We start from the raw sequence: 17,251 nt of genomic DNA on the forward strand, positions 1-17,251 counted from the left end.
AGGGTTTAGTCTAGTACAGTGGTTCTCAACCAGTGGTCCAGGGACCACCAGTGGTCCTTGAGGGGGTTCCCAGGTGGTCCCCAGCTAAATGATGGAGAGTTGGTAACCAAATGGACCCCTTATAGATCTTTAACTCTTGAGAGCGTAAAATGAAACCAAATGGACCCGTAAGGGTCCATTTGGTTTCATTTTACGCTCTCAAGAGTTAAATTATTGTGGCGTGTTGGCGTGTTATCTCTCCTAATGGTACCACATCAATACAGCATGGAATTGTGGACAAAATCGTATCCAGCGATAACATAATATTCAAACTCTTGGGTCTGAGAGTCAAAATCACATCAAATGGTGGTCCGTGGCTCAAATGCCGAATAAATAATGGACCTTGATATGGAAAGGGTTGAAAACCACTGGTCTAGTACGTGCTGTTATGTTATCAGAATAACTTTATTGGTCAAGTACATGTAGGTCATGCTAAGACGTTTGCGTCTCTCACAAGACCCCATTCCGACATAGAAAAAAAACAACAACCCTGATAATGACTTATTGAAAGTGGAAGGTAATAATTTGGCTCTGTACTGTATATGTGTCTGACCAGAGGCTGTCACTTGTCTGCCACACTATAGGTTTTGAACCTGCAGATGAATGACGGGGCACCAGGGGACGCTCCTGCAGATGACAACAAGCTGCACGGCAAGCCAGACAAAACACTGCGCTTCTCCCTCTGCAGTGACAACCTGGAAGGCATCTCAGAAGGTCAGCGTGCAGTCTGAAGACACTCGCATCATTAGCCTGACTAAAAATAGCCTAGCCACTTAAAACCTCTGTTCTTAGTAAAAATGGAGTTACTTACTGTACTTGGATGCTTTTTTTCCCTCTACACCAAATTTCAGAAATGACACATCTACAAGCACACAAACGGCATGTTCTGAGCTCGTAGGTCTGCTATTTTTGGCGAATGTTTTTTGAATTAGGAAGCTGGGGTTTAAGTGGTTAACTTCAGACTGACGTTATAGATTAAAAGTAGGGTAAGTGATATTTTTAGTTAATTGATAGTAATCATTGCTATAGAGTGTGTTCAGTAGCGGGAGTCTCCCCATCTCTCCAGCTCTTCAATAAACAGAAAATATATTTTCGTGTGGCTTGCAGATCCAGATCCAATTTTGTCTGCTAATTGTTTTCACTTCCAATTTCACTTGTTTAATCTGTATCCTCTCTGAGTTCTCTATCCACATTGGATACATTTGTTATCCCGACCTGAAAATTCATTTTCTGTTTAATAAAGAGCTGGAAAGCAGTGTGAGTACCATCAGAATATAGAGCGATTTAACACTTATTTTAACCAAAGAAAATCACTTGCCCAACCTTTAACTAACCATATAATAATCATAGAAACCATAAACTAAGGGTTAGGGACAGGTTATTATTAATCATAGATTTGAAATTTGTTAATAAAAACACGAATTATTGTCCCCTCTTTTATATTAGTGGACTTTTTATTAAGGAATACATTTTCTGTTCTCCTCTGCTCAGGTCCATCCAACCGTTCCAACTCGGTGTCGTCTCTGGACCTAGAAGGAGAGTCTGTGTCTGAACTGGGAGCCGGGCCCTCAGGGAGCAATGGAGTGGAAGCTCTACAGCTGCTGGAGCATGAACAGGGTGTGTGTGTGTGTGCATGTGCGCTGTGTCAATTAAACCCAAATGCAATTAACCCATTCAATCCGGGAAGGCATCTCTGTCATTTTAGATGTCTTTGGCTATTCAAAAATAGCAGATATACAAGCTATAGAAAAATCGTGAAAATGTGTGCTAATCATCATCATTTTGGATGGTCCTTGACATGAAAAAGTTTGAAAAACGCTGATATTGTAGCAACATAAGTTTTTTTTTTTAAACTGATAGCATTTAGAAGGCATTTGTAGAATCCCCAGAAGCAAAGATTTGAGTTACAAAAAATATATATATATTCAAAGATTTGCACACATTTTCACGATAAAAAATAAATAGCAGATCTACAAGCTCATAGCGCGGCACTCGGTGCCGCGCTATGAGCTAGTATATCTGCTATTTTTGAATAGCCAAAGTAATCTAAAAATGACACACAGATGCGTTCCCGGTCTTAATGGGTTAGATTTAAAAGAGAAAAAAACAACAACTACAGTACATAAAATGTTTTCTAAATGAGACCATTGGTCTTTTTGTGGCCTTCAGCCACCACACAGGACAACCTGGATGACAAGCTACGTAAGTTTGAGATCAGAGACATGATGGGCCTGACGGACGACCGGGACATCTCTGAGACGGTCAGCGAGACCTGGAGCACCGACGTGCTGGGGAGTGACTTTGACCCCAACATGGACGAGGATCGGTTGCAGGAGATAGCAGGTAAAGTAGTTGCATTGATGCACACACCTTTTTGATGAACCAAAGTGATAACAGAGGTGAACAGGCACCGTGGTCATAATACATATTATGCATTGACATTTAAAAATGTCGCACCCTGGTGGCTAAAGACTGATATTGCATCAAAGGTCAATAGGTCCTACTGTTGGTGACCAGACTGCTCAGCTCCTTAGAACCAAGTGCATGACTTGCCATGTGCCAGTTTTGTGCTATGGTAATTGTTTAAAGTGTTCTTACAAAGACATTTTGGCATCACATAATAGATGTTGTGGACAATATTTAGACAAGCATATACGTAGATCATAATAGCTGAGGAGGAGTTGTCATCTTGGAATTTTTGTTTTAAAATGTTATGAAAACTCGGGGGAGTGCAGTAATACTGCAGGTCAGCTACACTAGCTTAGAGCCATACATGTACTCTATGCTACACGTTACAACCTAACCCTAAACAAATCACTAAGGATTTAGCCCAAATGGAAGTTCACTTGGATGAGTTGAAATACATAAAGCTCCATCTTAGCTTTGAGAGAGCGTCTCCGAAGAGGACACGATATACTTTGTGTGTTCTGTTGGGTCACAAACTCCATTCCATTCATGTAAAGGTGAAAAGAAGCAAATCATAAGTGTACTTTGATTAACATGTTCCCGTACTTCTGTTTACTTTAATATGAAAAGTAAGAAGTAGACACTGACAGACTGTACTTCCACATCAGCTTCATCTTTTCATCTGTAATTTTCATAAGCGTACAGCAAAGAGAAAGCCTGCTTCATTCCACTGTCCCAATACGCCTCTGACAAAATGTGAATGAATAAGTAATTAGGTTCCATATTGATAAAATACACCGGTGCGCTGTATGAGTTAGGCTGTCATATAAAATGGACTTATCTGTAAGATGGCGACCAAATTCAGTAATTAAAAACTTCCCCGTGTCACTGGGAATATATCCAAAGCTTAGTTTGAGTTATCCCACGTGCAGTAATGCTTCCCTGCATTGCATGCAAATTAGTTCTTAACTTTGCCCGTAGACTAAAACATTTTTTTTCCTGCATTTATGTTTTATTATCTCTGCCAGGAAGGGGGATTATGTTTTCGCCTTTTTGTCTGTCTGTCTGCCGGTGTGTCTGCAGCTAATCTCTAGGCTGATTAGCGTTTTTGATTGATAAAACATAATAACTAATACATTCATACAATTTCCAATGTACAAGACAACTAAAATAGCAAAAATTACACACACACACACACACACACACACACACACACACACACACACACACACTCGCAACATGGGTATATGGAACCTGTTACAACAACTCACCTGATTGATGATTACAATTAGGGGTGTGGGGGAGGAAATCGATTCATTTAATTAAGAATACTTATTTTCTATGAATAATAAAATAATTTTGCAGCCTATAACGTTGACTTGCCTTTACCTTCCCAGCTTCCATAGTTGTTGCGTAACAAGCAGTGTAGCTAGTGGGCTGTGTGTTACTCTGTCTGTCGCTGGCTGCTAAAATGGAGTAGGAAGAAATACAGCCGTCTCTGTCCTTTTTGAAAGCATGTGTTTGCACGCACTTATGTACTATATCTCCATCTCTCTTTCGGTCTATTTCTCCTCTGTGTCACTCGCTCTGTCCCTCTATGTGTATGTCAATACAGTGCACTGTGCGTAAGAGGCACATGCGTCTGTTGCCATCTTTAACCCATTGATACCTGGAACGCATCTGTGTCACTTTAGATGTCTTTGGCTATTCAAAAATAGCAGATATACAAGCTCATAGCGCGGCACCGAGTGCCGCGCTATGAGCTTGTAGATCTGCTATTTTTGAAAAATCGCGAAAATTATTTTTTAAACATTTTTTTCCGAATTTTTTTTTTTAGGATTTTGATTTTTTTTTTGACGCGGCCTCAGGTCTTAATGGGTTAAAAATCTCCACAATGACAACTAGAAAAGTGTGCTCCTCGGGAGTGCAGATCTTCACCAGGCCAGGTTGCCTAAGCAGGGCCGTGTCAGTCATGGGGTGCAGCCGACAGGACACGCGGAAGCTGCAGCGGGAAATTGAGTTTTTAAGCGGCGGGCCGAACTTCTAGTTAGATATATTAGACTATACGTGCGCCCTGCTTGAAGGCTACAACCAAAGGCAGCCAGTCACAATCATTCATTCACGTTTCAAGTGTTTAATAGCTCGTTTCAATTTTGGCTCATTTAACCCATTAAGACCTGGAACTGTGTCATTTTTAGATTTGAGCTAAAAAGCATTATTTTGCACTTTGGGCTATTCAAAAATCGTGAAAACGTGTGCAAATCTTTGAATATATATATATTTTTAAGCGAACATTTTTAACTCAAATCGTTGCTTCTGGGGGGTCCCTGGAACAAAATGTTTTAGATGGGGGTCCGCGGCCAAATACATATCATTTTGGGGGTCCTTGACATGAAAAAGATTGAGCACCACTGATATAGAAACATACGTTTTTCAGAACTTCAGGATTTAGGAGACATGTAGAATCGGCTTCAGGTCTCAATGGGTTAATAGCTCATTTCAATTTTGTCTCATTTAAGCCTTCTTTCCCTGTGAGTCACGTAGAAACAACTTCAAGTCTATTTAACTCTAGTAAGAGCGGGCGTGTGCATGAGATGAGCATGACTGCATCCGCGATAGTTTCACAGGACTTGTCGTCTGTCCCGCGGCTCCCTACCTGCTCACTCACTCGCCTCTCATTGCAAATGAATTACTAAACGACGTGTGAAAATACCAGAATGCAGCAAGCAGCTTATAAATCCGTCTGTATGAAACTGTTTACGTTGGTTCCTTATGTCAGATTGTCAAAATGGCATTGCCAGCAGTACTACTGACGTTTGTTTATTGGACGATCAGTGATCAGCAAAGCTTAGCATATACGTCACGTTCAGACAAACGTTAAACTCTCAAGACGGATTCACAGCTCAGCGGCTGAATCTGTCGGCAACTCCCGTTACAACGTGTAGATTTGTTGTCATTAGGAATGTAAAGAAAGGAGCACCACCGAAAGAGGAGGGCTGAAGGAGAGTGAACGGGCCGACATCCAGTCTCCCCTTTTTTTTGCCGATGGTGTCCCAGATTGGACAAACGTAAACCTTTGACTTCTGGTTGGTGGACATCAAAATAAGAGCGTTTTGTCGAGTTGTAGGAAAGCAAAGTGTTTCACTTCTGGTCAGTGGAATTTAAAATAAGGGCACAGTTGACCTAGCCTGGCTCCAGCCCGTGAATCGCTAGCCACGGCCATTAAAAAAATATGTTCAGGCGATTCTGGTCTGGTGACGCTCTCATAGGAGGTCTCAGCCTCGGTTGAAAATCTGATCGACGAATCGGGATCGGGATAATCCAGTACGAACCAATCGCCAAAGAGTCTTTGAAAAAAAAAACTTTGGCCACGCCCCCATCTCAGCAACCGGCTGCATTGAGAGGGCTTTCAGACTGAATAATGGAGTGAAACGAAATGAAAATTCAGGCTGAGTGTCAGGCTACAGTTGACCTGTAATATGCTCAATAACACAGGCGCGCGCGTGCACAGGCGTACACCTGCACAGTAGCTCCTTATGTATAACCGTCATTTATTATCCTACACCACATCAGCTCCCCAAACACCTCCCAGGCAGTGGGAAGCAATCAACCCCTCCCAGGTGATGATAGGTGATTTCTTTGGACAGAGGTGCAGGTTTTGTGCACAGTAGGGCACCCCCCCACTGGGAAAAATCAGGGCCAGAATCTTTTTAATCAAAGTTTAAGAAACATTACGACACTCACACTTAACAGCATGAAAGCTAGCCTATTAGATATCCCAACACACGACTTATATTGGTGCAAAGTTTGGAGACAGTTGCACCACTGGTGTGCTGTGAGAAGGACAAATTAACGACGCATCAGTAATTATAAGTATAAGATTAGATATTTGGGTACCACCTTGTTTACAATCATGTGAACCATACATATTTTAATATGTGATACTCTCTCTTCCACTCCGAGCCACTTGAGGCTAATTAAATGAGCATGGAGAAGATGTGTTCTGGAGTTTAAGGATCAACCTTACTAATTTATTTTGAGAGCTTCTCTGTTGCTTATTTTTAAGGAAACTATACTATTTCTTCTGCATGCAGTCAGCAGAACGTAATTCCAGAATATTTTTCAAATGGTTTGCGTTGGTGAGGTTATTTGATAGACTGACCCAGCAGCTAGTTCACATCCTTTTGCTTTTTTAACATATTTATCTATATATATATTATAAATAAATATAAGGGCCGCTGTCATTTACATTCACAGGCTTTTGTGTTACCAGCCTCTTTTGCGCTCTACTGGGTGCACCTTTCTTGTACAACTTTGATGATGTTGAAGGGCATGGGAGGTGTGCATGCATGAATGTGTTATGCTCTGTCATCTGATGGAAAAACTGGCTAATAAATAGTGTTTGGAAAAATATGACATTTGCATATATAGACTAGAATAGTCCACGCTTGTGCAGCACCCAGCTATGGTCGATGCCCGTTGGGAACAAGCCGGTTATGCAATGTACGTTCACGTTGTACCAGTTGTACCCGCTATCACAGTAACTAGTGCAGCACTCATTATCATATAGCCTTCGCACGCCATTTGGGAACCACTAGAATATTCTTAGTTGTCAGAATAAGCCTAGCAATGACATATGGTTAAGGCAAGTATAGGCAAGTTTATCTTGGACAGTGTCTCCTCCTCCAAGAGCACAAAACCCCTCTGGTTATTTGACAGACGTTCACTTAACGCATTAAAACCTGTGGCCGATTCTAAAAAAATGTTTTCTAAATCCTAACAGTTTTTTGAAAAAAAAATAATAAGAAATATTTTTTTCCACCATTTTTCAAAAATACCAGATCTACAAGCTCATAGCGCGGCACTCGGTGCCGCGCTATGAGCTTGTATATCTGCTATTTTTTGAATAGCCAAAGAAATCTAAAAATGACACACAAGATGCGTTCCCGGTCTGAATGGGTTAAATGTCCTTATCAAAAGGTTCATGCCTTTTCGTGCCATTCAGAGCGACTCCCCTCTCTTTTCATCTCGGTGTGTTTGCCTACATTTTTTTTCTTCTTTTCTTCTCTCTCTCCTTCCCAGTCACTCACACACACTCATACCTTCTCTCTCTCTCTCTCTCCTCTCTCCCCTACTTGCCTGCTCACTCTGTCTCACTCTCTCTCTGACATTCACTCAGTCCCTGCAGTCTTATTGACCTTGGTTCCTTCTCATTTGCATCCGCCATTTTTCATTCTTCGTGAATATGGCGTTGGGGGACTTTTCCGTCATTAAGTGAATTTACAGCGATTTCCTTATGTGTTTTCTCCAAGGGATTGGGTTATGAGATGCACATTAAATATCCATTAATACCTCATTATCCCACTGATAAGATTACCATGATAATGAGGCAGAAATTCTAATTGTTTCACTTCTTGTTGTGCCGTTCATTTAATCATCCACCTGAAAGACAAGTGCTCTGCGCCCCTACAAGGAAGACTGTAAACACGGACAGCAGGATAGAGCTCTCCCGCCGCCACCACACACACACACACACACACACACACACACACACACACACACACATACACACATAACACATACCCCCACACACACACACACACAAACACACTCTAGCCTGGGCACTGACTCGCTTGCATGCTGTGTGTGTTCCATGAAGTGGAAGTGTGTGTGTGCCGTACTGAGGCGGTGGGGATGGGGGCGTGGCTACCTACAGGTGGAATTCTGATATCCAACTCCTCCTGACCCACCGTGGAACTCGTGGAACGTTCTCCCACTCAAACCAGTTTTCTTTTTTTTTAACCCATTAAGACCTGAGGCCGCTTCTAAACATTTTCAAAATCCTAATAGTTTTTCTGAAAAAAATAAAAAAAAATATTTTTCACGACTTTTCAAAAATAGCAGATCTACAAGCTCATAGCGCGGCACTCGGTGCCGCGCTATGAGCTTGTATATCTGCTATTTTTGAATAGCCAAAGACATCTAAAGTGACACAGAAGCGTTCCAGGTATCAATGGGTTAAATACCTCCCTCCCTCCTTCTCCACATCCGCATTCTTCCGCCTTGTTAACCCGCGGCTTTCCCAAATGGAGATGGAGGGACGCGGTGCCGAGGACTTTGCGGGAGGGAGGGTGGGTTGGGCTTTGGCGAAGGGGGTAATTTGGTTGTGAGTAATGCCCGGCTTAATCAACAGCTCAAAGTCACGGCCCTGGAGGCTGGGGGCAGGGTGAGATATTACCATTAACCCCTGACCTTTTGGCACAGTGGTATATGTGCCTGTGGGTCCCCCAGCATGGAATGCCTGTGACCTCCAAGCTCTCTCCGATGTGCACCGTCTCTGTATGTGCACCGTGTCTCCTTATGTGCACTGTCTCTCTGTATGTGCACTCTCTGCAAGTGCACTCTCAGTACAGTATGTGCACTGTCTCTGTATGTGCACTGTGTCTGTACAGTATGTTAGGGGTGGAAAATATAATTGATTCAGCAATTAATCGTGATTCAGATATGGGCGATTATGAATCGATTATTAAAATTAAAAAATTGATCATTAAAAAAAAAAATTAGTCAGTCTTATTTTACAAAAAAGGACGTTTATTTTCTTGTTGGTTTTCTGCAATTGTTGATGTTGGCAAATATAACCTTCCAGCTGACAGTGACACATCTCTTCCCTTTAGTTTTTATTATCAATAAAAGATAATGGAAGTAAATTAATCGCAATAATCGCAAAAATCGCAATTTAATTGAATCGTAGCACTTGGAATTAGGGTTGTCCGATATTGGCTTTTTTACCGACAACCGATATACCGATATTGTCCAACTCTTAATTACCGATACCGATATCAACCGATACCGATATATGCGGGGATTATTGTGATTAGGGTAAGCTCAAATTTCATATCACACACACCATATACAGTAAGAACTCCTGTAACTTATTTATAAAGCAAAAAAAAAAAAAAATGTTATATTAAAAATGTTAAAAAATATTTTCCCGATATCAATTTTTATGCTAATATCGGCCGATAATATCGGGAGGCCGATAATATCGGACATCCCTACTTGGAATCAGATTAAATCGTCAGGTACCTACCAATTTCCGCCCTTATTGTGCACTGTCTCTGTACAGCACTCTCTGTATGTGCACTGTGTTTCCTTACAGTATGTGCACTGTGTCTCTGTGTGTGCACTGTGTCTCTCTCTGTGTGTGTGTGCCACTTGCACATAACTGCCCTGTAGGAAAGAAGTAGTGTTTAGAAATGCAGGTTTGCTTAATCTCATGTCCATTAACTCAGGAAATTCCAAGGCTGACTAAATGGCAGGAAGGCAGAACTAACGTCAGTAGCATTTTTGTATTTTTTTTCTCCTCCATCTGCCCGGTCTTCAGTGGTCAGCTGTTACATGTTTAGTGACTGTCATGGGAATATCCATTGGTATCTTGCATGAGACTAGCTAGGCTGATGTGTTGCCATGGCAAGGCGCTTCACTTCCTGAGCAGTTAAGTGGCATTGATGTTGACCATGTACAACTTTCAACATGCGTCTCATCCTTACACAATGACTATTTGTGTCAATAGAATTGGCCATTATATTCTATAACTGTATTAGGGAATATATAGTATAGAGTATATTCTATCCTTATTAAACGCCGGGAATATGAGAACCATGTTATCAGAATGATTTGTAGAACCAGAATAGTGTGGTCGGCCAAGACCACAATTTAATTTAATTGCATATCACGTCTGTTTTTTAAGTATAACTATAGGTGTCACCTTTTGTTGTGACTGTAGCAGAAGTTGACCTACCCCTGATCACAAATGCTGGTCAGATTACGACCTTCTGACACTGATGTTGGAGCTATTACCACTTAAACCCCTATTCAAAAATATCAAACAAATGAGCCGATCTACGAGGATCACAATGCGTTGCGAGCTTGTAGAGCGGCTATTTTTTTTAAACGTTTGAATTTCTTTTGAACATTTTCACCTATAATGACATGCCCAAATCGGGGACGCCAGGTTGAAAGTGGTTTAAAAACCCGACGTCACGCCGAGTTTCCCCTCATGTGAAATGGATGCTTTAACTCTCTCTCCCTCTGTGTCTCTGTTGTTGTTCCCAGGTGCAGCTGTGGAGAGCATGCTAGGCAGCCTGCTCTGCCTGCCAGGCTCCGGCTCGGTGCTGCTAGACCCGTACGGATCCACCATCTCCGAGACCACCAGTGAAGCCTGGAGTGTGGAGGTCCTGCCCAGCGACTCAGGTGAATTTACTGTCGACATTTAGTTTAACCCATTAAGACCTGAGGCCGATTCTACAAAATGTCTTCTAAATCCCAACAGTATTATGAAAAAAAACGTATGTTTCTGTGTCAGTGGTTCTCAAACTTTTTCATGTCAAGGACCCCCAAAATTATATGTATTTGGCCACGGACCCCCATCTCAAAATATTTAGTTCCAGGGACCCCCCAGAAGCAAAGATTTTAGTTAAAAAATGTCGCTTTAAAACAATATATATTCAAAGATTTGTACACATTTTCAAGACTTTTCAAAAATAGCAGATCTACAAGCTCGTAGCGCGGCACTCGGTGCCGCGCTACGAGCTTGTATATCTGCTATTTTTGAATAGCCCAAAGTGTAAAATAATGTTTTTTTTTTTGCTCAAATCAATAAGTGACACAGATGCGTTCCAGGTCTTAATGGTTTAACATGGGCTTTTTCCTCAAATATGAGAAAGACGACGTGCCACCCATTTCATTCTCCGATCGTACTGCCTTCTAGTCATTCTGTCGTCGTGGTTATTGTGTTGATTTATGCACTGCATCTCCATGACAGTCTCATCTGTGTGCACGTGTGTGTGTGCGTGTGTCTTTTTCGTGTGTGAGGGGGGGGGGGGGGTGGACGACACGCCAGGTGTGGCGCCGCCGCAGTCCATATACCAACGGATGTGAGCATGCATCTGTCATCGTGTTTGTGTTGTGCACTCGCCTTGTCTTTCAGGGCAGATCTGCGCGTGCCAGTAAAAGGCAGCTCAGGGTGTTCCCTAGAGGGGACCTCCAGGTGCGTTAGCACCTGTGGTGGTGGTGGTGTGCGGCGGGGGGAGAGAACATGCACAAGGACAGCAGCTGTCCTCAGTCACTTTACATGGTGTCAACCCTTTTATGCGTCTAGACTCGCAAAACATCTAGACTTTGTGCCATCATCACGCACCGCTCTGTGATGCTGTGTTCACGCTGCATGCGTTGCTTTAAGCTGTGGGGAAGGATTTCCACACTAGTATCCTTTTTGCAGCAAGCGCCATTATTATACCAATCATGTCATTGTGTTTAGTGTAATGCGAGCGCAATCCAATAATTTATAGAGTAGGCTTACTATATCTGTTGGAAAACTAAATTAACCCATTAAGACCTGCTGAGGCCGATTCTATTATACAAAATGTCTTCTAAATCCTAACTGTTTTTTGAAAAAAGCTTATGTTACTATGTCAGTGGTTCTGATGAAACTTTTTCATGTCAAGGACCCCCAAAATGATATGTATTTGGCCGCCGACCCCCATCTCAAAATATTTTGTTCCAGGGACCCCCCAGAAGCAAAGATTTGAGTAACAAATGTTCGCTTTGAAAAAAACATATATTCAAAGATTCGCAGAACTTTTCACGATTTCAAAAAAAAAATAGCAGATATACAAGCTCGTAGCGCGGCACCGAGTGCCGCGCTACGAGCTTGTAGATCTGCTATTTTTTTTTTTTTGAGTAGCCAAAAGTGTAAAATAATGCTTTTTTTTTTAGCTCAAATCAAAAAATAGACACAGATGCTTCTCCCGGTCTCAATGGGTTAAAGCACTTTCATCCAAAGCTTTTATTAATGCCTGATTATGTGTTTAAACACCCCCCCCATCCCCCCTCCCCCCACCACCCCCCCCTTCAAAGTCAGTGTTTCGTGAAAATCGGTGGAGTGCTTTATTAACAGCGTTAAGTGTTTCTTCGGAAAAAGCCCGGGCCTTATGTTAATTGAAGTAGTACACCATTTCAATATGTGCCACGTCGGAATGACATGCATGAGTGTCTTGATTGCTTTTTGTTCCGTTTGCTGCCCCTGTTCTGCTCCTGTAATAGCACTATCTCGGAGCTCGCCTGGAGTGGAGCGCTTGTTTCATGGCTAGGCAGCAGAAAACTGCACTCCGAAGAGCACTTCACTCGCCGCATTATTACTAACGAGCATGCAAATGAGTACTGCTGTTAGCAACGGAGCCTCTGGGTTCGACCCAATACAACTCCACCGGGCAAGCCGGCGGGTTGGCCGGACTGGCTTTTATGGCTTAATTTAGTCAGTTATAAGATATGATAATATATGTCTTGTTTTGATTCCATTGCCTGTGTGCACTCTCAACTACCCCATAATAATCCTCTCAGAGAGGGCGTAGTTGGAGGATGCCTATCATTTGTAGCAAACTTTAACTCTCTCACTGCCACTGTGCTTCCGCGAAAAGAAAAAAAAATGTCATCACGACCTCCCGTTCGCTTTTATACGCCTTTTGAAAATAGCATGTCTCGGCCAAAAAAAAGTACACAGGAGCCGAGATACAGGATTTTTAAGTCATAAGTTAAACAGGGAGTGAATGGAGCAGTAAATCTTCAGATCGCGTTATCTCTGGTTCTGTGTGAAAAAGAAATGAAAAAAAAAACTCATCCAAACTCGTCGTTGGCAGCCAGGGCGTTATGACGATGTCTCGTCATAAGCCGTCATTGGCAGTAAGAGAGTTAACAAGTACATTTAACCACGTCTGTCCATTATATTACAGTGTGCACGTATGAGGGGGAAAAGTAACCTGTCTCCTGTGACTGTACTGTATGTGTCTGTGTCTCCGTTTATCCACCATCCTTCAAAAGGCAAATATGACGTCAGAAATGGAAAAAAAGACTAACGTCACGTACGCATGGGGTTTTTGTGTGTTTTTTTTATTTTCTCGGCAGAAGCCCCTGACCTCAAACAGGAGGAGCGTCTGCAGGAGCTGGAGAGCTGCTCCGGGGTAGGCAGCACCTCCGACGACACGGAGGTCAGGGAGGTCAGCTCCAGGCCCAGCACCCCAGGCCTCAGCGTTGTCTCAGGTAAAAGCAGCTATACCTATACTCTTGTCTGTCCTGGTTATATGTCCTTCTATCGCATGACTTATTGATTTTTTCCGGTGGGTCGGTGTATATATATATATTTTTTTCTCTCCCAGTCGCCTTCACCTCGAGAGGGATCTAGCCTTTTGCCAAGCCTGTCATTGTAAATACGAATTTGTTCTCAAATGACCGGCCCGGTTAAGACAAGGTTAAGTAAAATAAATGAAGCTGTCTCTTTCGCCTTCCCCCCCCCCCCCCCTCCTCTCTGTGTTAGAGCAGTCATAATACTGGGGAGTGCTTGTTAACCCATTCAGACCTGAAGCCAGTTTTCTGAAAAAAACGTATGTTTCTATATCAGTGGTTCTCAAACTTTTTCATGTCAAGGACCCCCAACATGATATGTATTTGGCCGCGGACCCCCCATCTCAAAATATGTTGTTCCAGGGACCCCCAGATGCAAAGATTTGAGTTAAAATGTTCGCTTTAAAACAATATATATTCAAAGATTTGCACACATTTTCACAATTTTTCAAAAATAGCAGATCTAGAAGCTCGTAGCGCGGCACTCGGTGCCGCGCTATGAGCTTGTATATCTGCTATTTTTGAATAGCCAAGGTGTAAAATAATACTTTTTAGCTCGAATCAAAAAGTGACACAGATGCGTTCCAGGTCTAAATGGGTTAACCAGTGCATCGGGGGTCAGCGTGACTTTTTCTACGAGGATACAGGGGTTAATGTCGGTTGTCTTTTTTACCGTGTGGGCTCAGGTGGACGACAGGCTTTGTGTTGACATGCATGAAGCAGTATCCCAGATTAAGAAGCCGGCGGTGACGCCCATGGCTCAGCTCGCTGGGGGAAACATCCCCGAGGGAACCCCCGGCCCGATGGATAGTCTGTGCCCCGATGATCGCTCTTATCCGTGTCTCTCTCTCTCTCCCCCTCACCCATGGGAGCTTACGCTACCAATTTAGAAGCTTCCAGCGCGGCTCCCGTCTGAGAGGGACCATTCTGCATACTCTTGACACGCGCACGTTCTCTGGGGCTTCCCCAGGAGGAGCCGTCAGACTTGGGGAGCTTTGAGCGCAGCAAAAAATTCCCAGCCTCTCTGGTGCTTATACCTTATCCCATTGAGACCTGGAACGCGTCTGTGTCTCTTTTTTGATTTGAGCTAAAAAAAAGCATTATTTTACACTTTTGGCTATTCAAAAATAGCAGATATACAAGCTCATAGCGCGGCACCGAGTGCCGCGCTACGAGCTTGTAGATCTGCTATTTTTGAAAAATCGTTAAATTGTGTGCAAATCTTTGAGTATATATTGTTTTAAAGCGAACATTTTGTTACTCAAATCTTTACTTCGGGGGGTCCCTGGAACAAAATATTATGAGATGGGGGTCGACGGCCAAATACATATAATTTTGGGGGTCCTTGACATGAAAAAGTTTGAGAACCACTGATATAGAAACATAACGTTTTTTTCAGAATACTGTTGGGATTTAGAAGACATTTTGTAGAATCGGCTTCAGGTCTTAATGAGTTATTCCAAAGTGAGGCGTCTCACACCGTAGAAGATATGTTTTTTGTAGTTTTTCTTTGCTTTTGTTTGTCCTGAATGTCACCAACAAACCTGTGCTCGTCCGTGTCACGTTGTGTTACCCGCCACAGGCATCAGCGCGACCTCTGAAGATATCCCCAACAAGATCGAGGACCTACGGTCAGAGTGCAGCTCAGACTTCGGAGGGAAGGACTCGGTGACCAGTCCAGATGGGGAGGAGGCAGGCCACGGTAGGAGACTGTGTGTGGTGAAGAGTGTCACCTCCCTCTCACCATGAGAGCTAAGCCATCACTCCACTCACTGTCTATCTGCTCAAAAACAGCAGCGGTGGCTAAAGCTATCAATCCCTGTCATCTACCGCAGCTGCCACCAACTGCAACTATACTGTACTTTACTGGCTGACCGTGTATAGGGCTCTTGTTGTAGTTTACTTAAAGTCAAAAGTGGGACACCGAAGACTCGGACAAGGTTGACATAAAACAAATGGCGTTGTAAAGCTCAGGTGGTATCATTTTAGAACGGTGTATTATAGTGTCATGTGTTCATTTTAGAACGGTGTATTATAGTGTCATGTGTTCATTTTAGAACGGTGTATTATAGTGTCATATGTTCATTTTAGAACAGTGTATTATAGTGTCATATGTTTTATATATTTAACCCATTTTGGGCGGGAACCCCTTTTTGTAACTATACCTTTCAGGACGGGAACCTGTTTTGGGGTTCCTGTTACAGTACAGTATATAGCAACATATACATTTTTTGAATAAATATTTGAAGTTTTTCAGAAAACCTAAGGTCAGGATTTATAAGGCGTTTTTAGAATCGGCCTCAGGTCTAAATGTGTTCATAAAGGGTATCGAACATTCTGCTTTTTTAAAACTTTGTGGAAACAGAAAGTTGAGAAGGCCATTGCCATAGTTGGGAGGCAGGCATGGGAAGAAAGGCTCTGATAGAATGAAACTTTAGGCTAGGAAGAAGTAAACATATCCTCAAAGATGGGAATTTATCTCTGGGCCCATGATCTGTATTTTATTTGTCCCCTTATCTTATTCTCTGTTCTTGTTACAGGACATCTGCAATCTCCGCCCTCGCAGACGGATTCCTTGCTGGCTATGTTCGATCCCCTCTCCTCAGCCGAAGGTAATTTTTCTGCAAACCCGGAATGTTTCGGGAGCCAATCCTAGAGCTATAGCAAATGAGCGTTATTAAGCCGTGTGCCTAATGTCGTGGTGCTCCACAGAACAGCTTGAAGCCCTGAGAAATGAACCTAGAAAGAGCGTCTGTGCCCCCTCGCCCAAAGTCTTTACTCCACTTAACTGGACAAAAAGAAACATTACCTTTTTCGTGGGAATGCCCCGTTTTTCAATTAGCCTCATTTAGCGTTTCGCCCAGTGTTTCTCGTCTTTGTTCCTTCTGTGCGTTGCACGGTCGGTGTTAGCCGAGTGTAACCGGGTAGCCGAGATTGCATTCAGCGAAGTGCTATGGGTAAGCAGCAGGGTGGCTGTGTGTGTGTCTGTGGCAAGGTGAAGGGATGACAGGTTGAGAGACCTCACCCCGGGCTCTTTGGCACCGGTCCCCTCCGTCCCACTGTGCTTCATGGCACGAAGGTTGCCATTGGAAGCTTTTCAGGAGAGGAGCGTCTACCCTTGGAACAGGTGGTCTACCCACACCTAGGGCTCATATCCCACCACCAACAACAGCTCTCTGTAGCACACCCCCCACCCCCCTCCCCCCTCCTCCCCTCAACCCCCCCACTTCCTCAATGTTTCTTTAGGTACTATGCATCAATGATTTCTCTCGCTCGCTCTGTGCGCTGTGCACCTAATATTCCCCTGTAAGCTAGTGAATGTACTGTGAATGAAAATTGAGTTGCAGTAATTCTACTACTCATGAATGTGTTGATAAATAATATATTTGAAGCGACTATGCATTCTAATTCTACCTTGGAGACAATGTATGTCATTGCATTGAGATGTTGAATTTGTTGTGAAATCTTTCTTTTAACCGATTTAAGACCTGAAGCCGATTCTAAAAATGTTTTCTAAATCCTAACAGTTTTTTGAAGAAAATCTAAAAAAAAAATGTTTTCAAGATTTTTCAAAAATAGCAGATCTACAAGCTCATAGCGCGGCACTTGGTGCCGCGCTATGAGCTTG

At 42.9% G+C, this 17,251-nt stretch overlaps 1 protein-coding gene across 5 annotated transcripts in view; it reads left to right on the forward strand.

Moving 5' to 3' along the window:
* gapvd1 (GTPase activating protein and VPS9 domains 1) overlaps window positions 1–17,251 on the forward strand; it is a 50,654-nt gene that overhangs the window by 20,922 nt on the left and 12,481 nt on the right. For 4 of the 5 annotated variants that reach the window (XM_084055253.1, XM_084055254.1, XM_084055256.1 and 1 more), the window contains 7 exons: window positions 624–753; window positions 1,531–1,656; window positions 2,209–2,382; window positions 10,561–10,698; window positions 13,408–13,542; window positions 15,206–15,325; window positions 16,164–16,235. In XM_084055253.1, the coding sequence (XP_083911379.1) occupies window positions 624–753; window positions 1,531–1,656; window positions 2,209–2,382; window positions 10,561–10,698; window positions 13,408–13,542; window positions 15,206–15,325; window positions 16,164–16,235 (895 nt within the window). The remainder of the gene's footprint in view (window positions 1–623; window positions 754–1,530; window positions 1,657–2,208; window positions 2,383–10,560; window positions 10,699–13,407; window positions 13,543–15,205; window positions 15,326–16,163; window positions 16,236–17,251) is intronic. The other variant, XM_084055255.1, reaches the window with a different exon arrangement.

Source organism: Gymnoscopelus microlampas (genome assembly GCF_963454915.1).
Source record: "Gymnoscopelus microlampas genome assembly, chromosome: 4".
In the NCBI taxonomy this organism is placed as follows: domain Eukaryota; kingdom Metazoa; phylum Chordata; class Actinopteri; order Myctophiformes; family Myctophidae; genus Gymnoscopelus; species Gymnoscopelus microlampas.